Source organism: Thermobia domestica, chromosome 8 (genome assembly GCF_964235325.1).
Source record: "Thermobia domestica chromosome 8, izTheDome1.hap1.1, whole genome shotgun sequence".
In the NCBI taxonomy this organism is placed as follows: domain Eukaryota; kingdom Metazoa; phylum Arthropoda; class Insecta; order Zygentoma; family Lepismatidae; genus Thermobia; species Thermobia domestica.
The window spans coordinates 191546281-191574196 of NC_137461.1; the positions used below are offsets into that span (position 1 = coordinate 191546281).

Consider the following 27916-nt stretch of genomic DNA (forward strand, 5'->3'; position numbering starts at 1 on the left):
ACGTACTGGTCTACAATCTTTCTTGCCTGGACACAAACGGCTGTATTCATCGTCTTCATAAAAATGGAGAACCTTTTCTGTTGTCTCTGGTGACACTGATACTACCTGTTTGTGCCCCAGATCTGGTAAAATTTCACGCTCACTCACGATTTTCCTAGTAATCTTGACAAGACGTTCTGACACATTAAATTCAGTTGCAATCTTCTTACGAGGCCATGTTGTTGGGAGAAAACTTAAGATTTCCTTGGTACTTTTTCTTCCTTGGTAGCAATGGTACATTTCTCTTTTAATTGACGTATCAGGATTTCATAATCCGAGGACACTTGTACACTGTCGTCTTCATCTTCAATAGTTTTCTCGAAGGCAAGTTCTAATTGTCTTCTTAGCGCTTGTGACACTTGGTACATTTTGCGTTGAAGCTTACGTTTCCTTTTTTCGGCACTGACTTTTCGTATTTTTGACGGTGGCGATAATCCTAACGTACAACATGCTGAATCTAAAGTTTCTAAGACGGATGTTGACGGAACAAATTCAACATCGCTGTTTCTGTTTTGCTCTTCCAGGTTACTTGCACTGGATGCGAACACTGCGGAGCAACAATTGGGACAAAGTGCTTTTCCTGGTATTAACTGAACACCAGTCTTCTTTCCTTGTAGCATGTGTTCAACGAGAATTTTTCAAAGTTCCTTTTTAATAGATTTCTTATGAATGTTCATTGGGTCACAACACACACGACCGAACAGATGGTTATATTGCTCTAAATATCTTATTTCATGGTACTTGCACACTGTCACAGGTTCACAGCCAATTCGCAGACGAAGCATCTCCTGACTTTCTGTTTGCAAGTCCAAAATATACTTTAGTTCCTTTGCACAAACACCATACGTAGATTTATAGCATTTCTCATTAGTTGCATTTCCCACAGAACACTGGGAGGTCGTTTTCAGCGCACAACACAACAATCTTCCACTATGGCTGTAGAAAAACGACTGACGGATACTCCAAGGCTGACTGACATTTGGAGGGTAAATGCACAGATAACAAGAAACAATACAGATGGGTAACTCCAACGTGAACGATTTAGGAGACGATTTCACTGCCACCTGCTGCCTGTTTCCTCAAACTGATAAAGTAGAATGAATACCCATCCGATCATAACGTAAAAGGCAATTCATGCACCGACTTGGCCTCGTCACGCACGTGCTTTCTTAATATTGTCCTAACTTTGTTCTCCATGTAATATCAGTCATGATTTTTTGTAATAGTTTATTAACATACAGAACTGCTTTGTGACTGCAGCAGCAATTTTTAGCAGTTTGCCATCCTGAGATATTAAGCCCCAAAAATGCCATAAAAATGACAAACTCCAACTTTCGAACCCCCATAGTTCTGTGGCAACAGTCGTATCATAGCTGCGAATGTTTCTGAAGAATCTGTACATGCCCTAGTATTCACACCATAAATTCTGAACCACTACCTTTATTGCCATTCCAAAATAAAGCCCCTTAAAACGTGAACTTTTTTTTTTTTTTTTTTTTGTGATTTCATGTATGTTTGCAACCCTGAAAACACAATTTGGGCGCACGATTATATATTCTCCGTGTACCTTGGTCTATCCTGTACACACTAGTTTTTGTTTCATGTTCCTCTGATTAGTAAGTCCTGAGCAAATGTGGTTTTCGTAAACGCTTGCAACTGCAGAAAATGACACTCCGCCGACAACAAAGATGGCCGCCATTTAGGAACAATTGTACCTCCGAAAACGTGACTCGTGTTATTGACCTTCTCATACACAAAGTTCATCACACTCCCCTTTTTATAATTTTCGGAGATGGTCAAGCAACCACTTTCACCATTTTTGGACCACTTCATATGGATTAGCCCATTGATAATTCTTTTGCAAGTAGCATATCTCGAATTTCTTCCTGTTTGACTGTACTACTTCTCATGAAACATAGATAAATTGTATGCCTGAGATACTATCAGCACAAAACCTGAACATCTGTTCAGCTGTTAAAATTTCGAATTTCACATCATTGCAACAAATTACAACTCAGAAACTACTCAAATCTCAATGATACAATCCCACTTGTTACTGCAAAACTATCGTGTATTTTGTGCAAATTTCAGATTTTGCACTTGCGTCCTTCCTGAGATATTTGATGGTGAAAATACACGATTTTTGAAAATTCGCAATGTTTAGAAGTTTCCAAAAAATCAAGTATATGGTTCTCAAACCTGAAACTTCTTTAGAACATTGTCTATTATCTAGTTTCTATGTAGACAAAAAAGTGAAGGTGAGTCTCATATATTTCGTTTCAAAATGTACATTCCAAAACGGTCATTTTTAAAATAGGTTTCCAACATCAATATTCAGAGCTTTTTCCCCGACGTTCTAAAGTACGTCTCAATGTCCACAGAACACAGAATGTTGTCCATTTCATTATCTTTCATATGGTTTTGAACTCATTATCTTTAAAATCTAAAAAGTTACAGCGTTTAAGGGAATCCTCTGAAAAGTTCAAAATACGCTCAGGCGCCTATACAAAATGGCCACAACAAACAAACCTGCGCGGCTAAAAACTACATGAATACCCGTTTACAACTTCCTGAATGTGGTACAATCTTAGGTTTAATAAATAAATAAAATAAAATAAAATAAAATAAAATAAAATAAAATAAATAAAATAAAAAAAATAAAATAAAATAAAATAAAAAAAATAAAATAAAAAAAATAAAATAAAAAAAATAAAATAAAATAAAAAAAATAAAATAAAAAAAATAAAATAAAAAAAATAAAATAAAAAAAATAAAATAAAAAAAATAAAATAAAAAAAATAAAAAAAATAAAATAAAATAAAATAAAATAAAATAAAATAAAATAAAATAAAATAAAATAAAATAAAATAAAATAAAATAAAATAAAATAAAATAAAATAAAAGATAAATAAATTTTGTCAGCAACCTCTGACCTGGAAATTGGTCGATTTCATTTGGATTGACCCATATGCATGATACAATAACATATACCTTGACATTGCAAATGAAATTTTTTTGCGTGAAAAAACAATAAAAAGCAGTCAAGAATACATTGCCAACTCTCTCTCTGAGCCTAATACTATCAGTCCGAATATTACCAACTCTGAGACATGTTAATCCTCACATTTAATCAGAATTTTGTTTTGCTTTCAGTTCTTGGATTTGTTCTACGAGATCGTCTTCTCCTTGTTTGTAATATAATTCCATTTGTTTCTTCCTTCCTCAAATTTCTTTATTTCAGTACTTAATTTTATTCTTTCGCCTTTAATTTTACTTTCCTCTGTATTTGGATTCGTTTCTGTTTAAGGTACTCATCATAGCGTCTCCGAGTTGAACGAACGAAAGAAGCATTCTTCGATCAATAGGAACAGATTCCACACCTCTATAGCACATAACTGCATCATACACTCATCTCTGTGCTACCAGAAAATCTTTGATTTGGTTTTATACTGATTTGATTGGTCTTATTGACTGAGAACCCGCCCTCCACTGAGGCATTGCCGTGGATAAAATTAAACATATTTTCACAACATGCCACAAATCGGAATATTCTTGTTTCTTGGACATTACCTTTGCAAAGAAGTCATCTAACCTGATGCTGACCATCTTCTGTTCGTATTCTCTGAAGTCAACTGTAAGAAACACCTGGATTTCAGTACAGAAGAACATAAATTGACATTTTGCTTTCTCAGATACAGAATAAGATATTCTGTTATGTTCATGCAGTTTGTAGGATGAGTTTCATTCTAGTCTGAGCAAGTTCTGGATTGTTCTTTTGTAGCCTGAGGTCCAAAGCTCACAGAGCAGGTACTAGTTTGTACTTCAGAGGGCTCCATTCCACAATCTTCTTGATTGTGCCTAGCACAAAGTTTCGACAGCCAAGCCAGAAACCTAGTTTATCTTTATCTAATGGTTTCAGTTCTTTCAGTAGTTTTTCTGCCTTAAAACCAATGTCCACCTTTCTTATTTCTAGTACATTTTCATTTGCAGTCAAATCCAAATCAAGAAGCTTCACTGAACTGTCACCAAGTTTCATAATGCTTTGTCTGACACAACGATTCATTAGATTCCGTAAGAGAGATAGAATTTTTGAGTACAAAAAACAAACAAATGGTTCAAGACTCTAGAATTTCCTTTAAAATTGTTCACACCTTGTTGTAACAGTTTGAAGAAACAAAATTTACACTTCATGAATTGTCTTGCACATTTACATTCCCTGACTTTCCATGACATTTTAAGCAAAATGCATGATTTCCCTGACTTTCCCTGACATGTTTTCATTTCCCTGACATTCCCTGATTTTCCAGAATGTGGGAACCCTGTCTTTACTTTCTTCTATAATATTGTCATGTTATCAAATAGTTTAAGAGTTATTAAATTTACAACTAGTATCGCGTCTGTTACATTCCGAAAACACATCCAGAATTGGTTTAGACCTGATCCAATTAAAGGGGGCTCTGTCCACATTAAAGGGCTGGATCACAACTCTGATCTTAATCCTTCAAAAATCCGGAGATGAACAAGCGTACACGGGTTCATCGTCGGATTTTTGAAACATGGGGAGATATAACACCACTGAACTCCGGGAGGGACTCTTTATATCAAACGAAAATAAAAAAGTTGGAATAAACATGGGTCAGAAAACGCCTCGTTTCTGAATTATAAATCCCTGAGAATGCGAAAAATTATTTTCTGAACCGACCTAGTTTGAAAACTCTAAAATCTATCGTAAGCGAGTCAAGGAATTACACAGGAACTAGTATGTGCCCTATCTAAATAACTACGTTTTACAATGCTTCAGTACTGGCGAAACGAATACTCAACTAGTACTTTAAAGTGTATTCTTGTACTTTAACTTCCACTACACAATTCTTTGTGCTAGTACCGTAGGATTCTGAAACATAGACAAGAGTGCATACTACGAAGTTCGTGTATAATTTCTTAATCCGCTTGCGACAGCCTCCATAGTTTTCTAGTGGGTGGTTTTAAAAAGTGATTTTACGCATTTTTGAGAGTTTATAGCTTTGAAAAGAGGCGTTTTTCTACCTATGTTTATTAGAACTTTTTCATTTGATATAAGGAGTCACCTCCCGAAGTTAGGTGGTGTTTCATTCAACCCGCGATTAAAAATTACAAAATGTATAATTCGCTCCTTTCTTGATTCATTCGTAGCAGGAAGAGTGCAACTGCTATCATAACATACATAAATCAAAATTTAACTGTGATTTTCCTTAATCATTAGATTACAAGCCTATTCTGTAAAGTAAAGCCGTTGGTACCGAGGCGATTTTTAGAAAAATTCAAATTTTATATAATTACTTTGAAATGTTCGTAGCTTAGACTTTAATTAGCCAAAACACATAAAACAAACAAAATATGTAGAAATAAACAAAGATTCAGAAAATATATGACTTATCACGTTCAGTGAACCCCTGCCTAGGAGGGTAAGGACAAGAAAAAGGAACATGGTCCCCAAATAGTTTCATATATTGTCCTGGCCTGCACTGCATTATAAATTGGTGAATCGGTACTTTAAAGTATTAACTGCCAGTCTTTTTTAATAAGGACCTACTGTGAACTTTGTCTTTCTTTTATAAATACACTACACACATCAATGCATATAATCAAAGTTATGGTGCAAAAACTGTGATCATTGTGTTACTAATTCCTTTCATTAATTTAATTTTAAAACAAGTGAGTTTCGTTTCACAGTGTGGAACTACGGTAGACTTCTAAACTATGAAAATTAAATACTCAAACCTTAAGTAGTACATCTAGAACTATTGGTTGCAACAGACAAATAAGATCAAAGCTGGGTCATTTCACGTCAGTTCAACCAAGGCTTTTAACCCACTATCTCAGATTTGGATGAAATTTGGTAGAGTTATAAAACTTTTTATGCTGATTGCAAGTATGTAAATTTTATTGCAAAAGCATAAGCGGTTCAGAAGTTATTGCATTTCAAAAATGAGAAGAAAATCCATTTTTAACAGTCACGACATATTTCCCAGTTTAGTAAGAACACTAAAAAAAAAAAAATCATATTTCGGTTCCTATTAATGCTAGAAACATGATTACTTTTATTCAGATTGTCTTGAAGTTGTTTACCATGAAAAAATGAAAGCTTTCCGTGAAGCTGATAGAAAATTTATAAAGCTATTTGAAAGGTAACATTTTGAGAAAAAAAAACTAGAACAGCATTTTGTACACTTTAAACCTTTATTTCTCAAAATCCTTATCATGGATTTCAATGAATTTATTTTTGTTTGAAAACTTATTACATCTAGTTTCACATATACAAAAATTGTGATGGGTCATACAAGCACTGAGGAAATATCCCAGTCAGTGTTGCCAACTGACTGCGAAATAAGCTTTTTCCAATAACTTCCATAAGATTTAACATATTCACTCCAAAATTGGTACAAGTACACCCTGTTTCAAAAAGAATATACGTATTTCGAATGCATATGTTTATTAAACTTTAAGACATACAAATATGAAAGTTTACACACATATTTACGAACCTCTCAAGTTCAAATTACAGTTCGAAGTTCAAATTACAGATGTTCAATATGTCCTCCATCAGCGACACAAACAATATCACATCGATACTCAAATTCCTCCCATACTCGGGCAAGCATGTCCTGGGTCACTGATGTTATGGCAGTACGGATCCGGTTCTTCAATTCTTCCAGGTTCTGTGGGAGTGGTGGTACATAAACGTTGTCTTTAATGAAATCCCACAGGAAGAAATCAGGGGCTCAAATCCGGTGTCCGTGGAGGCCAGCTGAGACATGCTAAGTCGCCAGCTCCTTGACGAACAATCCAACGGTTCGGTAGATTTTCATTCAGATATTCACGCACTTGGCGACTCCAGTGAGGAGGTGCTCCGTCTTGTTGAAAAAGGAAGTTGTCTTCGTGCAGCCTCGGAAACAACCACTTTTGTAATATAGCGAGATACTGCTGACTGTTAACCGTGTTTCCATTAAAGAAGAATAGACCGTAAATAGATGATCGGGATATCGCACAAAACACATTGACTTTGGGCGAATCTCGTACATGTTCAATGACTGCATGTGAGCTCTGTAGGCTCCAAATTCGAACATTTTGTTTGTTTACCTGACCACTAACACGGAAAGTCTCTTCATCACTGAACACGATGCGTTGTGCAAAAGTGTTATCATTGTCAATAGCATCCAGAATCTCGTTACAAAATGCCAAACGTTTGCGTTTGTCATAAGGACGCACAGCTTGTAACAGCTGAAACTTGTACGGCTTCATAACCAACCAAGGTCTCAAAACACGCCCAATTGTTATTGTCGGCACTTGTAACTCCTGACTGGCAAGACGAGTTGATTTTGAAGGACTATGTTGCAAACCAGTTTGAATTCGTGCAACATTTTCTTCAGGAACACGAGGGCGGCCAAGAATCTTTCCTTTACATACATATCCTGTATCTACAAACTGTCGATACCATCTGCGAATGTTCCACCCATTCGGAGGATCAATTTGGTACCTCAACCTGAAACGTCTTTGTACTGTAATCACGGAATTGCACTTCGCAAACTCGAAAACACAAAATGACTTCTGCTGCGGAGTAGCCATTTTAAACATATGACGGTTACCAAGCAAAACAAGACAACTGACATCTAGCGGCTATTAATATAAACTAGACTATGTATTCGTTTCTCCAATAGCCGAGCCGAGGCGCAGCGATCGATAGTTTGGACAAAATAATTCTTCGTAATACGTATGTTCTTTTTGGAACAGGGTGTACTCTTCGGTATCCTAGAAACACGTCTGTGAGCATTACCACTCCTCCCAAGCAATCCTGTTGTCAGGGTTGCCAACCAATTTCAGTGTTACCTGTCACAGCGTTAGATGTATCTGTGCCACATTTTGCAGTAAGCTTATAACATCTATTTTCACTATACAAAAATTACGATGGGCCATCTAAGCATGGAGGAGAAATAGGAAGTTCCAAAAATTTATAGTTAAGGGGAAAAATACAATAATCTGATGGACATTAGCATTTTTTAATATTAATCAGAATAACTACCAAAGAAGCGAATACAATAAGTTTGACAGTATTATAATAGGCCTACATGTTATGACACATAAAATAAATTTTCGGTTTTGCTGTAGTTAGATATTAACATCAAGTGCTTTTTGTAAACGTTTCCTACATTGAAGTAACTACTTTTAGAGACATATGAGATAACTGGTATGTTCTGCCAGTAGCAGTTGTTATATCCACTTTACATAAGATGTGAGTAAACGGAACACAGCAGGAATCATTTTCAGCCCAATAATATGAGGGAGATGGACCATGAGGATGTAGGAATTTTATTGATGCATCGCCTTCATCACTATTCACTGACTAAAATCTTCATCCAGACTTGTACGCTTTGCTCCAATTTTGAATGGATCAGTTTTTTTCAAAACAAAGGAATGCACGTGTCCCCGGAAAAGTTTTTGCTCTCAGAAATCTTTGTTGAAGTGTGGCACGAATAATAGGCACTTCTTCTTTGTGCACAAAGAAAAACTTAGTGAAAATGTTTTCTTCACAGAAATGAAACATAAAGGCACATGTATTTATTTGATCAGACAATGGTCTCTGAAAGCTTGCTTTTGTAATAACCCGCTTAACAGTCCCACCAATTCTATCGCATGTGGACTTTCCATGCCTGGTAGCAAAAAGACCATTTTGCCACCATACCATGGAAATCACTTGCGTGAAAGTAAAGATTTAAGAAGGCTTTGCAGTTTTTATACTGGGCTCCACACCCATCAGTGAAATATTCCACTTTTGTTATATGAAGAAACTTTTGTTTTAAATCCGACATTAAAAGTTTCTGTGTTTGGAAGACCGTTGGTATCTCATGTTCCATATCATCTGAAAAAATGGAGTAACTTTTGTTAAATAGTCATCATTAGTTAGGGGAATCACATTGGAATACAATAGTTTCCTTAATTCTAGCATTAACAATATATACTACATTCGAACAGCAGCATAAGACTTCACTTGTTATAGATATACTAGCTGATGCGCCCTCCGTTGTGCGAAGTAATCAATATTTGGAAGATGTTCAAATATATCCACTAACTCTGACTTTCGAAAAGATTGCGAACGTTGAACTATGTAGTACTTTTTCTAGTGTCATAGACATTTTCAAAGAAAGAAAGAAAACAAATTTCGCTATTGTTTGGAAATGAGAGCAGAGTGAATACGGGTTTTGAGCCCTACATACTGCTTAGAAGGGTATCGAACACACAGTGTTCTGTGTAATTGAAAATATATAGTTATTACGAAATTGGTAGTTCAGTAATTAGGGGTATTTGGTCCACACGATTTCGTATATTTCTAATGTCGCAGGTAATAATGCAAAGTATAGGCACAGGTACGTCTAATGCTGTGACAGTCAACACCGAAATTGGTTGGACACCCTGATAACTGGGTTGCTTGGGAGGAGTGGTAATGCTCACAGGTGTATTTCCAGGATACCAAAGAGTACTTATACCATTTTCTTGGGAGGGGGATATGTTAAATCATGTGGAAGTTATTGGAAGAAGTTCATTTCTCAAATCAGTTGGCAACACTGATTGGAATATCTCCTCAGTGCTTGGATAGCCCATCACAATTTTTGTATAGTGAAAATAATGTAATAAACTTACTGCAAAATGTGGCACTGATACATCTAATGCTGTAACAGGCAACATTGAAATTAGTTGGCAACCCTGACAACTGGGTTGCTTGGGAGGAGTGGTAATGCTCACAGACGTGTTTCTAAGATACCGAAGAGTACTTATACCAATTTTGGAGTGAATATGTTAAATTTTATGGAAGTTATTGAAAAAAGTTTATTTCGTAATCAGTTGGCAATACTGCCTGGGATATTTCCTCAGTGATTGAATGACCCATCACAATTTTTGTATATCTGAAACTAGATGTAATAAGCTTTCAAACAAAAATAAATTCATTGAAATCCACGATGGTGATTTTGAGAAATAAAGGTTTAAAATGTACAAAATGGCGTTCTAGTTGTTTTTCTCAAAATGTTAACTTTCAAACAGCTTTATAAATTTTCTATCAGCTCTACGGAAAGCTTTCATTTTTTCATCGTAAACAACTTCAAGACAATCTGAATAAAAAGTAATCATGTTTCTAGCATTAATAGGAACCGAAATATGATTTTTTTAGTGTTCTTACAAAACTGGGAAGTATGTCGTGACTGTTAAAAATGGATTTTCTTCTCATTTTTGAAATGCAATAACTTCTGAACCGCTGACACTATTGCAATAAAATTTACATACTTGCAATCAGCATAAAAAGTTTTATAACTCTACCAAATATTATCCAAATCTGCGATAGTGGGTTAAATTTCCCCAAAATTTTGGTTGAATTGATGTGGAATGACCCAGCTAGAATCTATTCCTCGGTCACTAAATCTATATCAATTACTTGCTATCTCGTACTTTTTTCCTCTATGCAGATTAACATTAAAACCGGAAGTGGTAGTTGATGTATATCACTTCTGGTTGCACTAAAAATAATAAAATAGAAATCAAACATTTTTTAAATTAAATCCATATCAAAAAGAAATTGCTTGTCGCTATTTTATTTTCAGTCTTATCCATCATACGATCGGTGTTGTAACCGAAAAATCGTATATTTTCACAATTTCCGATTTCAACAGATAGATAGAAGTCGAGACAAAATTCATTCTTGGGACGCTATTAAAACCGAAATTACTAGTAAATTCCAATCACTTCCAGTTTTGGTAGTGTGTTGCGAATGGTTAGGGTATGTTCTCTTGAGATGCTAAATCGATTGCAAAAAACGCTTGTCGCTATCACTTTTTGCTCTATGACGATAAATGTTGAAACCAGAAATGGTTTATTTCTACCACTACTAAATTGATTTTCCGATTTGAAGAGGATATCACTTACCTTTGCTCTTACCTCGGTTATTGCTCTGATACTTGTCGTAGCCGTTCTATAAGGCTTCCGACACTTAAGCATAGCATAGTTTGGAAGAGAATGAAGACATACTAAGGAAGGAAGGAATAGAAAAACTTAATCTTGATAGTGAACCAGACCACCAGAAAAATCTAACTCTAAATGACACGTTGGCATGCACTAAGTCTTGCGTAGTACTGTTTCATGAAACCTACCACATGAGTACATGAGGGATCTGACATTTCGACATGTGTTCCCCCATTCTCAACCAGAATATCCTTCATATGTTGTTTCTCCTCTTCGCTGAAACCAAAAAAGCTGATTCTAGTATCGTAGAATGGCTTTAGCTTGTAGATCATCTGAAACAAGAAATATAACGATACTTGAAAGTATTCCAGTAAATAATCTTCAAGAACTTTACAAGAAGAAAAAAAGAATAAATAAAAAAAAATCAGGAACAAGATGGCGAAATGAATTTGACTTTCAGTTCACACGATATACAATTCCATCACCCTATGCTACTGACATTACGAGTAACTACAGTTACATTCAAAATAAACACATCCTACCAAAGAAATAAAAAATCGGAAGAAAAATCTGTTTGCTTTTAACTATAAATTTTATAGGTTGAATTTGTAGATGCAGTAACTTGCATCACTGAAATGTGTACAGCAATTTTCGTTCTGTTGGAGAAAATGAAAGTTGTTACTTTTATTAAGCACTCCAAACTGCTCACAAACGGGTAAATACAATCACGTTCATAGGAATACTTGTTATAGCGGACACGTAGCAGATACTTTGGAAAAGTAGAAAAATTTTTCTTGAATTCTTGACTGAAACTTCTAGATTCATGTTTGACTAACTAAAGACACACAAACTATGTTGTTTCACGCATAGCATTAAATTCTTAAGCTTTATATGAAAACATTCAACACTATATATAGATTATATAATACAAAAAGTGATTCAAAAAGCTGAAATCATTTTTAATATTTTACTAATTATTATTAAATAGTACAGTGCTATGAGTATGGGCACGAGTTTTTCGCACTAAGAATTTGAAAATTTCGCGTATCGTTTTTCATATTTCGCTTTTGTCGCATTTTTCAAATAAAGTTTCGGATTTTGTAGTTCTTGTGGAAAAGATATTCCCTGACATTTTTTTTTTTAAATTGTTCATTTATTCATAAATCACTACAAAAATAAACCATTAATTACCTAAAAACAAAATACACTGAATATTTCACTTGATATTGTAAATTTCACTTATAGAAATCACATTTTTTAATCAAACTGAAGGGAAATCAGTAACTAAATTTACTATGACTAGGAAAGTTTTGCTGTCTTCTGAAAACACAAAGGCACAAGTTACTTTCAGTATTAAACATAACCATGTTACATGTTTCCACATTTTCCTCCTTCATTGTTGTATGTTTGTCACTTGTCACCAGACCATGCCATTGGCTGGCTAATTAAAACAGCTACTCCCTATCCAACTGCGATGGTGATAGCTAACCGTGTTCTCTATAACCGTGTCTGAATTACCCAAAATGCACCGTCCATGCCACGTTCTACCGTCAGCGGAAAACTGACGTTTTTAAATTGATGGAAACGTATTTTTAAAATTTCGCGTATTGTTAGAAATTTCGCGCAAAACTGCCAATTTTGCGTTTTATCGCGCAACGGAAACTAATGAAAATATACATAAAATATCAAAAAACGTCAAGAAATTGAAAATTACTTAATTCTGACACATTTCGTTTTATCGCGCATTGCGAAAAACTCGTGCCTCTAGCTATGAGTGACATACAAACAATATACTAGGTAGTGTGAATGAGGTATTAATTCTAATATCCCGCAGTCCAAAGCTCTCTTTTGCCTTCTAAGATAGAAAATTCACAGCGTAATTTAGATTTCTTTTATTCACTTGCGCTATCATTTTAAGATTCTTTTTTGCTATGATAAATTTCATTCTAAATACACTAATGAACATTTAAAAATAACATTAATGTCAATCTTAATAAGCAGCAGAGCAGATTAAATTCACCATTGCAATAAGTTCTCTACTATAAGAGTACTCTATTATATTAGTTCTCTAGTGGTGTTATTAAAACGCTGCACCGATTCTACATAAGCAAAATTGTGCTCTTAACGTTAAAAATAATATAGATATACAAGTAAGAAAGTTACTGAACAGTTCTACGAAGAAGTAAATTATTCACTTTAGAATAAAAAATAATGCTTTGCCACCACCTTAACGAGCACGGAAAAACCTTCAACATTCCAAATTGGCCTTGTTACTTTAAATGAAACTAAAAATATTCAATTCAAGGATTAAATTCAATTCAAGGATTCAAGGATTAAAATAAAAGACGAAGAACAAAATCAAACTCAGTTAGAATGAAGGCGCGTTCATGAATTTTATAACCCCTGCATCTGCATAGTTTCCTTACATTACCTATTGAATTTTCATCGTGCTTTTAAGTATTACGCTATGTGAAAAGAAGACAGAACAAAGGAAATGTTATTTCTCTGCTATATATACCTAGGTATATCTTAATATTTCCCCCCTACTCCTACTGAAGCAAGTCACATACAATGTATTTATACAAATTAACAGGACACACCAATCTGGAAAAACTGAACGAAATATATAATTGTAAACCTGTAATCTGAAAACTATAGTTGAGTATTTACCATTTCTGCATCTGTAGCACGAACTCCAATATATTTTCTTCTCTCCCAATTTTGATAAACCCAGTCTTCAGACATCACATGAATACCAAAAGTAACAGCATACTGGTATCTTTCTCCTCCACATTGATTTGCAACTAGGTGTGTAATTTTGGCATTCATATGTTTCCTTATGCTTCCGCCCATATGGTGTATAAGATCAACAAGATTTGACTAAAAAATATTAAGTAAATAAACAAATAAATAAAATAGAAATAATTAATTAATTAAAATAAAACATTACATTCGTAAGCCGTATTAGCGTTATATATTCCACACAATTTTAACGGAGATGTTTGTAATTCAATAAATAAGATTTGATATTCCACCTTTGTTATTTTTATTAAAACTAAAGTGTCTGAGGCATCTGACTGCCTTTATCATTAGAATTGTTCTAATACATTTTTACATTCATTTAATATTAGTTCAACTGCAAGTCGTGGGCTGAATACAGAAAGATCCAGATGTGGACTGCCATCGTTTAATAAGATTAAGTGTGAAGTGTCGAAAAAAATTGGGGTCTCGGAATGAGAGAAACCCCACAGGTCATGACATGAGTTGAAGTTCTGCATCAGAATTATAAAAGACGTTATATTGTACAGTTTATATACAAGATTGCAAAATAAGTAATTCTCTAATAGTTTTTTCCTCTATAATTTGGATTTCCTCTCCGTTACAACTCGGAGGTTTAAGGTTTATTGGTTAAGAACGACCCTGCGTTGCAGCTCAGAGGTAGGGTTGGTATCTCTTGCTTGTTCAAATCAAAGATGGGTTATTTAAAAAAAAAAAAAAAAAAAAAACTCTTCCCGTTGCAGCTCAGAGGTCGGGAATGTATCTCCTGGCCGTTGCAGCTCGAAGATAGTTGAGGATACCTCTTATCCGTTGAAGCTCAGAGGTAAGGTTAGCGGAGTCTCTCCCGCCCAATGCAGCTTGGAGAGAGAGGTAGGATATGACCAGTTAACAACTGATGGATTCTAACTCGAGGTGTCCTATTTTATAGCCAATCTTTGGAGGCGGAGCCTGTGGAGAGGTTGAAGGCGTCCTCTTCGTATCTCTATGTGTTCCATCGGTGACGGCATCTGTCGGCTGCTTAATGCCGAAGCAAGTGGTTTTGTTTACTAATATGAGGAAATATTGCAATTTGCTACAATTAAGATTGGCAGGTAGGTTCAGGATGCCAAACATAATGATATTCAGGGTATGTCCGTAAAGTAATGAGGCTACACCTGGTAAAAAGAATTTATTGACCCGATCTGTACATATTGTTAAAATTCTTCAAAATAGTCTCCTTGGCGTCCATACACCGTTGCAAAGGCTTTTTGGAAGGCAGCTGTCGAAACCTCTTTCAGAGACTGTGACAGCCCGTTGGATGGCAGAAACATCGTCGAAACGGTCACCTTTCAGGCTTCTCTTGAGCTTTGGGAACAGAAAAAAGTCTGGTAGGCTCACATCGTGGCTATACGGTGTCCAGGGTTGGTAAAAAAAAAAAAAAAAAAAAAAAAAAAATTTATTGAAAAAAAACAAAAAAGTTTTTTTTTTTTTTTGTTTTGTTTTGTTTTGTTTAAACCATTTACAATCGGGTTATGCTGGAAGGGGTCACATAAGTTTAAAGCGGAATCCAAACCGCTTCTCGGCTTACATCCGAGAGAAATTGTCCTCCATTTGGACTCGAAACCGGGACTAATTGGACACAAATTCGATACGTCTGCCGACTCACTCACGAAGGACTCCTGATAAGAATACGTTGTACTGATCTTTACATACTTATTAATATAATTGTCAAGAGTCATTTCAGAAGGAAAAAAGATAAACAGTTGCACAAGTCAAACCATTATACATAATTACATATGGACAATCTCAGAGTACAGAGAACTAATTTACTTCGCTTTAAACTTATGTGACCCCTTCCAGCATAACCCGATTGTAAATGGTTTAAACAAAAAAAACAAAAAAAAAATGTTTTTTTTTTCAATAAAAAACTTTTTTTTTTTTTAGTTCACTACGACATTTATTAGTTCAAGTTAAAGAAAGACAACGACTTAATTTGCATTCAGTACGAAAAGTGAATAAAGATACGAATTATTTGAGTCAACTTTGGCTATGATCCATTTATACATAAATAGACACCAAAGACACTTCTGATTTCAATAAATGCCTCTTGTGGGGTTTTATGAAACCCCGTCCCAAAAATGTACGGTATTTCGATGTATTTTATCAACAGTAAACATTATTAAAACGAAACAATGTTTAGAATTTTTCTTTGATTGCAATTGCATAACAATAATAATAAATTATAAAAAGATCACAAAAGAAACATTCATAAACTTATAATAATAATAAATAAAAAAAAAAAAGTTGCTTTGGCAGTATAATCTATTTGAGTAATGAATGAGGGATTTAAGTCTGAATATAATACGAATAATATACGGGAGTGAAACGTGTTAGCCTATAAATGTCTGTTCATCAAGATTTTACGAACACACACTTTTACGAACATTTTTCGTTTGTTTTTTTTTTTTTTCTTTTTCTTTTTTTTAACCTTTTTTTTCAGTTGGTTTAAACCAGCCAACCCTGAGGGTGACTGCGGCAAGGTTGCAATCCTTATCCGGGCCAAGTGAGCGGTCACAACGAAGGCGGTGTAGGCTATTGTTTTGGGTCGTTGTTTTGCACACGTTGGGGTCTTCGGCGATTAATCTTACATTCAAACGACGGTCGGAGTCCAAGAGATTTTTCACTTTGAGCACATTTTTGTCCAAACCACTCGTTGAAGGGTGTCCAGATCACTTCATGTCTTTAACGGTCTCCCGTCCGTTCTTGAACTCACTAAACCAGCAGAAAACCTGGCCCTTGTCAGGGTGTAGTTTTTATAAGCCTCCTTGACCAAGGTAAGCATCTCGGGAGCGGTTTTGCCCAGGTAAAAGCAAAATTTAATCGGGTAGCGCTGCTCCAGTGAACGTTCCATTTTTTATGTTTTCTGCCGTGACAAAAACTCAAAAGCAGCTTTTGCGCCACGCGTGATCCTCACTGCGTCACGAGCTCGGACGCCGCCTCCCAGTCTGTTGCTTAGCCAGGGTTCCTACTCGTCTGGAAAAAATCTATTTCCCTGCCTTCTCCCTGACCTTTGGCAGGAAAATCCCTGACTTTCATGACAGGTGTCGGATGATGTTGATATATAAATAAGGAATAAATAACGGTGAATATTTATATATGAGAACATTTATTCTATAGAGACAAATAATAATCAATTACTCATACGTAAATTCCATTTACCATCCATAAGAATCTGAGTAACATTCCATACTGTGATCATTAATGGTTAGCTAAGCTGAAACTGCTGTACAATTAATGTTGGAAAAAATATCTTTTGTAAAATGTCCATGACTTTTCCTGATTTCCAGTCTTTTTCCCTGAGTTTCCCTGACCAGTAGGAACCCTGTTAGCTTAGCCTTCTCCACCACAAACCTCGCCGCCGGGGAGCACGCCGCTGGCGACTGGAGCACAGCCTGGCAGCCAATCTCATTACTTTACGAACAAACCCTGTAGGAATCTATCAATTGTAACTCGTTACTCTTGCAGGTGTTGATTCGCTTAACACCCACGGCATAATGCTCAAGCAATTCGTTCTTGATTTCGGCTTCCGACAAGGTTCGAAGGTCAAAACAGGTAATCACGCCTTTGTTGATATTCCATTGATGATATCTCAACTTGCATTGGGACTATACTCAATGTGGTGCATTTCAGCAATAACTGTGATTCTTTGTCATTTACAGTCTGTATAAGAAGAGTTCCCTTTCTAAAAGTTCCAGTGGCAATATGTTGCAAATGTATAAATAGAATAAAAGCTAAAAGTTTTTTTACACTATCACCAGTTCCTTCCTTTGCATCTTTAATAACCAAGCATCATGAGATATGTTCCACGATCTTTTCCTCGTTTGCTTACTCTGAGTATCTGTATCTCCGGAATTTCATGCAGTGGAACACTGATAAAATAATCATAATCTCTTCACTTCCTCATCATCGTTCTGGAGGACTAACGACGTAAGCAGGTATTATCTACTAATGGGCAAGGAGCCAATGTCACTTTTATCCTTGACTGATTGGTACTTTTAAGACCACCATTCCAACGTCTCATGATAGAGGACAGGCTTCTTTGAAGGTCCAACATACCAGATTCTTAGCTTTCTCTTTCAGGGCTTCACTCTATCCAGTACAGCTAGGCATCAACAAGCTTCACTACACCATCACAAGACCCTAGGACAAGCAAAATCAGATACAAGAATCATAGCCAGGTCAAAATGATTTTCGGTCAATCCATACGAAATGGTCCAGAGCAGGTTGCTCGATCATCTCCGAAAATTATAAAAATTTAAATGTGGCGAAACTTGTGTATGAGGTGGTCAATAACACTATTCACGTTGTCGTATGTACAAGTGTTCCTGAATGGGGGCCATCTTTGTTGTCGGTGGAGTGCCAATTTTTGCATTTGCAAGCATTTACAAAAACTACAGTTGCTCAGGACGTACGAATCAGACGAACACCAAACAAAAACGATTGTTTACAGGAGAGACTGAGGTACACGTATCACATATACTCTTGCTCCTAAATAAACATGCAGAGTTGCAAACCAATACATGAAATCACCAGAAAAAATATAGAAAATTACACTTTTAAAGGGGCTGTATTTTGGAATGGCATAAAATGGAGGGTTCATAAGTTTTGTGCTGAATACTATTGCATGTAAAGAGTCTGCAGAAATATCCACAGCTATGATATTACTGGCACCGTAGATTTATGGGGGTCCGAAAGTTGAAGTTTGTAATTTTGATGCCATTTTTGGGGCGCAATATCTCAGGAGGGCAAAGTGCTAAAAATTACTGCTTAGGCCACAAAGCAATTCTGTATGTGAATAAACTATTGCAAAAAAAATCATGACTGATATTACATGGAGAAAAGGTGAGGACATGGTAAAAACGCGAAGAAAGCACGTGCGTGACGATGGTCGTAGCGTGGAATGGATATGATTTATGCTAGATCTCAAAAACTACGCATGGTTCAGCAAATTAGGCCCGCTTTCGTTTGTGTTCAAAAGCTTAGGAGTGACGTATGTTCCGTCTTTCTAGCTCCATGATCACTGTCACGTAAATGTGGTAAGGGGTTTAGCTCCCCCTTGTACCCACGACATAAATCGTCGAACTGGACAGCGGTATTACGTCACTAATCACCTAAGTATCATTAAAATCCCATCACAGTTACGGAAGTTAATATGTTCACGAAGTTGCGTTCTGTATGATAGACTAGCCTTTGCTAGCTAGGGGCTTTGCCCCCAGGCCCCCGCCTTTGCTCGGCCTACGGCTCGAACCTCTTAAACTCACAATTTTACCGTATATTAAGTTTTTTAAATATATATATATATTTCAACTATCTAAAAGATAAGATTTTGTACCCCAAGAAAACGCCTTTTAAATAACATAGGAATTTTTTTCATCTTCCACTTAGCACCCTTAAAAACTAAAAATATTCACTTTTGACAATTTTCCTGTGGGCTAGTCCCTGAAGGCTACAATCATGCCAAATTTCGCCATTCTATTCCTGCCGGAAGTGCCTAAACATTTTGGAGTGTAGAAGATGTCCCATATAAATAGCATAGGAAAGATTTTTCAGTTCTACATAAAACCACTCCACAGTTGGATTTTTTATTTTTCGTTATTTTATTTGGGTAACGCTAACGAAAACGTATAAGCATACCAAATTTCGAGTTTTTATTCCAATTCCAAGTACCTAAAATGTGAGATTATAGGTACAAAAAATGTCCATTTAAATGACATGGAGAATGTCTTTATTCAATCATTAGACCCCCTAAATTTAAAAAATATTCACTTTTGGAAATTTTTCTGTGGGTTAGTCCCGGAAAGCTACAAATGCCAAATTTCAACTTTCCACATCAACTAGAAGTACCGTTTTATTTTATGTCAGTTCATGTAGTTTTATATCTAGTTAGGATAGGTAGATGTAACGCAACCTTATGAACACATTAACTTCCGTAACTGGGATTGGATTTCAATGATACTTTGCTGATACACAGCGGCGTAGCGAGCATTACAAGTTTGGGGGGGGGGGATGAAACTTGAAATTGCCAAGTTTTGATTTAAAAAATGCCAAGTCTTGGTAAAAAAAAAAAAAAAAAAAAAAAAAAAACACCAAGTGTTTCGAAAATCTTAGTCTCACTTCTACCAACCCTGCGGAAAACGTTACAGCAACCTTATTTTGATATTCGTCCCATTCCGTGCCCCATCTGAGATACGAATACGAACAGCCCCCGTTTTCGAATAAAATTTCACACCTCATCTCAGAATCATTATCATCTCCCACGATGCACAACTGTTAATTTGACAACTTATGGCTAGGTTAGGTAATCTGCGCCAGTCAATTCTCACCAGAAATGCGCAGGTTTTTTTCTCTTCTGTCCTCCAGTCTCCCCCCACTTCGATTTCATAATTTTGCACTCTGATGAAAAGTATTAAATACCGGCAAGAAAAATACTAATATATAACCTCCCTTTTAGGCGCCCCTCCAACCGCAAGCCCGGGACACTGTCTCGCTTGCCCCCATGAGCTACATAAGTAACATACAATGTTTACGTAATGCTTTGACTTATAAATATTATAAAGGAAGGAAGAATTGCAATTTTTGTTTTACTTTCCGAAAGAAGCAACTACGTGATTAAAAATAAAGTAGGAAAGGCAACACATTTAAATGAAAATGAAGTGAAACACACACCGATCTATGCTTTCACCCAGCAGACGTATTGTTTGGCCCCCCAAAATGTGACTTTTGGAATCATGCACTTAGGTTCATAGCGGAAGCGACAGAATGACTTGACTCATCCATTGTAGCTTCCGTCCGTCGAACATTTCCAGAAACCTACTGTGCCCCCCTGTGCCTTGCTATAGAAAATCAGCACCCGGGGCGAGAGTATACGACGGCGGCCTCGTACATACGAGTTAGGGCGACAGATCATTCGCGAAGCGCCACCATGGTTGGCGCGAAGCGTAATAAAATTTTCAAAAGTAAACCCTGCTTTTCCTTGATTTTGAACACGTTTTATTACTTTTTCCTTCCATTTTATATATGTGCACATATATTTTCCTAACATGAGTAACATTATAGGACCACTTCCTAAAGCAGAAAGAGGATTTAAGTACATACTAGTAATATTTTAAATTTTTCCTTTCTCTCTTTTTCTTTCATTATCTTTTTTAATTTTTCTCCCCAATTTTGCGCCCCCTTTCTTTGGCGCCCAGGGCTATCGCCCCCCGTTATGAAAAGCACTGATGATACCATTCCCAAAACACACTTTTGTTCAGTTCTCCCTGCTCGAAAAGCCCTGTAAATAGAAAGTCTTACTGCAAAACTGAACTGAAATAAGGTGTTCTTGTCCTCTATATTAATATGATCTCCTTTTGTTTCAAAGCGAAAGGTTTATACACACACAAAATATACACGGTTACACAATATAAAGTATATTCACTCTGGTATCAAAATCTTTTTCCCTTTGACATTTTACTGTTAGAAAAAAAAAAACTTAAATTTGTCAAATTTACATACTATACATAGTAAAAAGTTTATACTAATAAACCTGCCATGTTTTCTTTATGGGATTACGGGACACCTTAGATCCCCTTCCCCCCAAACTTTCCAACACAATCCAATAAACTGTACCTCTGGTTATGAATAACAGTATAATAGGCCGCGGTGGCTCAGTGGTATAGCGTTCACTTCTGCTGCATGGGGTCCTTGGTTCGATCCCAGCTCATTTCAAGTGAGCTTTGTAGTGGAAAAACACTGTGTGCGTGGGTTTCTCGGGGTTCTCCCGTTTCCTCCCACTTTCTTCATTCCACCATTTCATTCATTTCTCATCATCACCGTCTCCTTTAGCCTAGCTGACATTTATTTTTTTCAACAATATAATAGGCGGAATTTCCCTAAGCTGCAGCTACTTTTTTCTCGTCGTTACCTGCAATTAACTTTACGGACTGAAGACATTTACAATCCAACTACAAAAAAAAATTCCTTAAAAACTTAAGATAATGTGTTATAAAAACGTTTTACAGAAAAACAATATGCAAACGGCTTAAATCAGTGACACAATCTACATTCAATACTCTTCGCGGGTTTAGCAATATTTATTTACATTGTAGTATTTGCCAAAATTACGTTTGTCAGTTTAATCTGATGAAAAGCTGATTTTTCTCCTTGTGTCGTGTATAATTGTCAGGACCAAATGTACATACTTCTGAGCCCTGGACCAAGCACAATTCTGTGCCCATAACCTCTCAAAAATATTATAATTCTTGTTACTTTATTTAATGTCTCTCTGAAGAAAAAGTCACTCATCTTTCCTGTGCTTGTACATGTAGAAACACTCAAAGCCATCTTACTTCTTTTTTTTTTTTATGTTGGAGAGTGTCCGAGTTTCCACCAGGTACAGTCACTCACATAAGTACCTGGACTCCTGACTTATAATTCCATTACTTGGGGTCCAGGTACTTATGTGGGTGACTGTACAATGGAAAAAGTAGTGTTGCAAATTTCGCTCGCTATCAAGTCGGACAGGGTATTGTGATTAACTTGCTCAAAACTGTTACATGCTACACCTTATTCTTCATTCACATTATCCCAGCCACTTCATTACTTTTCAAATAAGCTTATATTGATAGCAGAAATGGAATGGAATTAAAATATGGGACATTTGCCTGTCCCGACTAAATTTATTGGGACGCGGGATTCTCGGGCCCAAAATCGGAACTGTCCCGTTTTTTACGGGACGTATGGCAGGCTTAATACTAACCAGTCACTGCCTTGTTCTTGTTTTATTAACATCAATTCTGCCAGTCACTACCTGTTGCCTTGTATACGCTCTTTTATCAATGCTTTTGCGTCCAATCCTCTACTTGCCACCGAAACGCTTCTTCTGTCTGTCTTTGCATGCCAACTCTATTCTGCTTTTGCCAGTGGTACAGTTCCCGATTTTCATTAAAGGTTCTTCAAAATGTTTACGAATATCAAATGAACAAAAGTGAAGTGTAATCACTTGCAACAAGTAAAGAAACTTTAAACGAATATATCAATTTATTTCAAGATTGGAAACTACACAAAACTTATGCCAAGTCTATAGGAGAATTGATAATAATTTGCAGTAACTGGGTACCTAAGAAAATGTTAAACCGAATAAGTCAATTGAACAAAATGGCACTCTTTAAATTGCCAACTATGTATTTTAATTTGCCAACTTGTCAAGAGATTGGAAACTTTGGGGGAAGCTCCCCCCGTTACCCCCCCCCCTTTTGACGCCCCTGCTGATACATTGACTGACTTAATACCACAGTTTAGTTCGACGATGCATGTCGTGGGTGCAAGGGGGAGCTAACGCCCTTATCACATATACGTAACAATGATCATGGACCTAGAAAAGACGGAACAAACGTCACTTGCAAGCTTCTGCACAACTGAACACAAACGAAAGCGGACCTAATTGCTGAACCATGCGTAGTTTTTGAGATCTAGCATAAAACATATCGAAACATTTAATTTTTTCGGGCTACGAACATCGTCACGCACGTGTTTTCTTCGAGTTTTTAACATGTCCTCACTTTTTTCTCCATATAACATGAGTCATGATTTTTTTGCAATAGTTTATTCAATACAGAATTACTTTGTGGCCTAAGCAGCAATTTGTAGCACTTTGCCCTCCTGAGATATTGCGCCACAAAAATGGCATCAAAATTACAAACTTCAACTTTCGGACCCCCATAAATCTACAGTGCCAGTAGTATAATAGCTGTGGATATTTCTGCAGACTCTTTACATTCAATAGTATTCAGCACAAAACTTATGAACTCCCTACGTTATATCATTCTAAAAATACAGCCCCTTTAAAAGTGTAATTTTCTATATTTTTTCTGGTGATATCATGTTGGTTTGCAACTCTGCATATTTATTTAGAAACAAGAGTACCTGTCTCTCCTGTAAACAATTGTTTTTGTTTGGTGTTCGTCTGATTCGTACGTCCTGAGCAACTGTAGTTTTCGTAAACGCTTGCAAATGCAAAAATTGGCACTCCACCAACAACATAGATGGCCGCCATTCAGGAACACTTGTACATACGGCAACGTGAATGATGTTACTGATCTTCCCATACAGAAGGTTCATCACACTCCAATTTCTATAATTTTCGGATATGGTCGAGCAACCATTTTCACCATCTTTCGACCACTTTAGATGGATTGACTCTTTTAAAACAAATGGAATCCGGCCCATAGATCAAATGTTAGTGCATAAATCATTGTAAGGTCATAACAAAATCACAGGTTTGCTTCATTCAAGATCATATTGTACAGTAACTTCATTCTCCAGCCTCAAGTCACCTGCAGATAGGTTTTTACCGGTAGTGTGATAAGCCCCGCAATCATCAATCTGGAGAACCACCCAAAGAACTGGGTGATGAAGGCTCCCGACATCGGGGCGAATCAAATAAGGTTTGCTACTAATATGAAACTAAACTGTATAAATCTCACATAAAATGAATTACAGAATAATTTAGACATTCAATAATAAAACATGTAATATAAGCTTCAAACAGCAATTGAGGGGCGGACCGGGAGCCCTTCGTCCGGGAACCCAGATGCGTTATATCGCTTGCGCCGCCGATTTTTATGGCTCTGAATCTACTTCTACTACTCGTTAATACTAACTTACAGATATTCAGAATGAATGGCAGAAAGAATGAAAGTAAATACAAAGTTGGTAAATTTCTTTTTCTTCTTGCAGTAGACTATTGCCTCCAGGAATCGAACGCAGGACCTCGTACACCAAAGGAGCAAGTGCTAGCCACTAGACCAGTAGGTAGTACAATTTCGATGTACGTTTCAGATAATGTAAATGTGTTTACGCATAACATGTACAAAAACCGTTCAATTCTGTTTGGGCAAACCAAATTTATCGAACTGTAATTTTGTGTTACGATATCAATATACGCGTGAATGTACAATAACTACATGGATATTTTCTAAAATCTTGTTTCTAATTTATTCCTTCTATATTCGTGTAATCCAGTTCACATGAAACACATGAAATGGTGCTATCGAACTGTTAAATTACAACTAACATTTTTGAAAATTAATTTTGCCGTATTTTGCATACAGAACAGAACAATCTTGCAAACAGTAGCGTAGTTAAGGTTGTTTAGAGAGCAGTAAGATGACCATTAAAAGTTTGAAGAATCATTCGTGTTTAATGCGCTTTGCTAAATGAAAAATAGCATCACACTAATTATATATTGAGTGATCGTGGTTCAGTTAGCGCATCATTGAATCAACTTTAGAGTTTTCATGTAAAGTAACGGAGTTGTATTACATACAGGGCTTGAAAAATCCACTAGCCTGCTCGCCAGTGGCGAGTACTTTTTTATATATGGCGAGTAAAGTCCGATCAATCAAAAACGTGACTTCAGGAATAAATAGCAGATATCACTCTTTTTAATTTGTAAGAGACATGCCAATAAACAAAATTTTAAAAAATGTATTGATATGTTCACTGTGTCGCAAGATTTTTCAAGCTCTGACTATACCTAGGTAGATCGGCTTCAGGTGTTCTAAAACTCTCGCTAGAGATGAAAAGAAAACAAAAACATTATACACATTTAACCTACGGAGCTTGGTTTCGGCTGTAGATCCCAGTAGAAACATGACTATGTGGCAACATTGCACGGCAGATGGCAAAACAAGTGTCTAACAAGGGGTTGTCAGTGCTCAGTGTGGAATAGGAGTATGTGATTAAACATCGTGTTCACCAGGCGATCTATGTTAAAATCAGATTTTTCTTCCTCGGGGTAGGGACATATTCTGACAGTATCTTTTCATACAAACACAATCTCACATATTATGTTGATACTATTTCGCATACGCAGTCTCTATTTCCTAATGTATACTTCTGTTCACAAAAACCAAGACTGCCTCCTTAGATCTGGCTCATTTTCCTTGCACTTTCTGTCATAGAAGGGGTGGAATTTGAACTGTAATATTGCAGTATGCATATAATTTCGTTGTAGATAAAAGAAAAATAGCTACCATACAGGAAGCTATGATTATTTTAAGTAGCAAATTTAATACGTTATTTAAATTTTTAATCTAGAACAACTAAAACAGCGATCGAAATACGGGCAAAATCATAATTACAAATAGACTACAATGATTAACCATTAGCTTTACGCGATTTGTTAATTTTTCACTGACAATTCGAGAATTCTCAAAACATGTATTTATCTGGTTACCTTTCTTGGAGCCAAAACTAACGAGTAATTTACGAGAAACCCATCGAAATCAGCAAGTTAAAAAGGAAGAATATCTGAACAAGTTCTGCTGTTTTCTGATAACATTTTACTCATCCCACCCGTTTTTTGCGATGGAGGTTAAGAAGAAACTGTTTTTTGTTTCCAAAAGGGCGGGGATCAAGAAATAAAATCAAAACACATTTACTTGCAATGTCAGTATTACAATCTTCAGGTCACGGTAAAGTTATCTTATGTTAGAATATACAGCAGAAGAAATTAAACCAAAACTTGAAGGTAACTAATACTGATAGATGTTAGTAAATTTCGCTGCGCATAAGGCGAGTTGTCTTTTTTTCTCTCTCTTTCTTTCTTTCTTTCTTTCTTCCTTTCTTAAGTTGGGCTCCTAAAGCAATTATTTTCTTCCAGGGAAACATAAGACTCTTATAATGTATTTTTTGTAGTCCTTCAATAAGTAACTCTATAGTTAGTATTTAAAATAAATATACAAACACGATGGGAAAAATCTTTAAAATTATGAATCTTTATAATAAAAATTAAAAAAAAAAAAAACATAATGATTGGTTTATGACTTCTATCTGGTACCTATCGCGTGGGACCCTTGGACTGTGTGGTACATAAACACCATGAACGTGATTTTCTCGGAGTTCTCGCTTTTCCTCCAACTTCCTTCAGTTATAACTGTAGACGTCTGGGGATTTCTGGAGTATATGCAAAATAGTTGCTTGACCGTTATTCCAGTGGAAACATTGTGACGTACCTAGGAAAACGAATGAATAATTTTCTGCAAAATCGGAAAGATCAATGCACTGTTTATCAAGAAGTTTTTCTTTCTGATCCTTAAGATATGAAGATTGTTGATGAGTAAGTTCTTTTGCTTTACAAGCCATGTAGTTAGTGCAGTGAAATTCTAGCTGTTTTCTGACAGGTCAACCTTTCGGAAGTACAGTTAGCAATTTTACTTGCACACTTCTATCCGTTGTTCGAATTTTTTCTTTCAACTGCATTATAATTTCACTTTCTGCTGTATTTTGCTTCCCATACTCTGTAGAAATGTCTATAATTTTATGATCTTTTGGGTTGCGGTTCAGAGATTCTAACGCACTTTCTTTGACTGACTGCTCAATATCACTATTTCCAGCATCGGTGCTGCTAATCATCATACTCTCTGTTATTACAGGAGTCGCACCCGCATCACAAAGTGTTGCTAGATTCTTACGACAGGAATCACAAATTTTAAATCCATCTTTTAGCGATGAACATTTGAAAATCATCCACGGCTTTTTTTTTTTTTTTTTTTTTTTTTTTTTTTTTTTTTTTTTTTGACATTCCCATGTCTTTCTATATTAAATGCATTCAGCACACTGTCTTCTTAAATTTTGATGATGACATTATTCTGACAATAATAATTCGTTAAACAAAACTGACCATTGGAACACTTACCAGACACCACAGTCAAGCTTCTGTTTTCAAGTACAAAGTCAGCACCAAACAGCACGTAAACACGCTGAATCGTACACTCGAAGGTGTGCACTCCGTTCTGTCAACACACTCCTCTAATTGTAACGTATCCATACTAGTGGTGGGCACAAAAACCGGTTTTTGAGAATTTTCAAAAAAAAGGTTTGTTTTCTCCAAAACCGATTTGGTTTTTCATCGGATCCGGTTCCGATTTTCTTCAAAACCGGTTCCGGTTTTTTCCAAAATTCGTTCTATTTCTGACCAGAATAATGTTTCGTTGTTCTCCGAAAACCGAATCCGTTTCCACAGAAATAGTTTTGTGTGTTTTCCAAAGGTTTTCACCGAAACCAGTTTCGGTGAAAACCGAACCGGTTTTTA

At 36.1% G+C, this 27916-nt stretch overlaps 1 protein-coding gene across 2 annotated transcripts in view; it reads right to left on the bottom strand.

Annotated features, from left to right (window-relative positions):
* pbl (epithelial cell transforming 2 pebble) overlaps window positions 1-27916 on the bottom strand; it is a 286114-nt gene that overhangs the window by 219503 nt on the left and 38695 nt on the right. Inside the window, exons 5-6 of one of the 2 annotated variants that reach the window (XM_081769346.1) lie at window positions 13696-13905; window positions 11210-11357 (exon numbers count right to left, since the gene is read on the bottom strand). In XM_081769346.1, coding sequence (XP_081625472.1) covers window positions 11210-11357; window positions 13696-13905 — 358 coding nt within the window. The remainder of the gene's footprint in view (window positions 1-11209; window positions 11358-13695; window positions 13906-27916) is intronic. The other variant, XM_081769347.1, reaches the window with a different exon arrangement.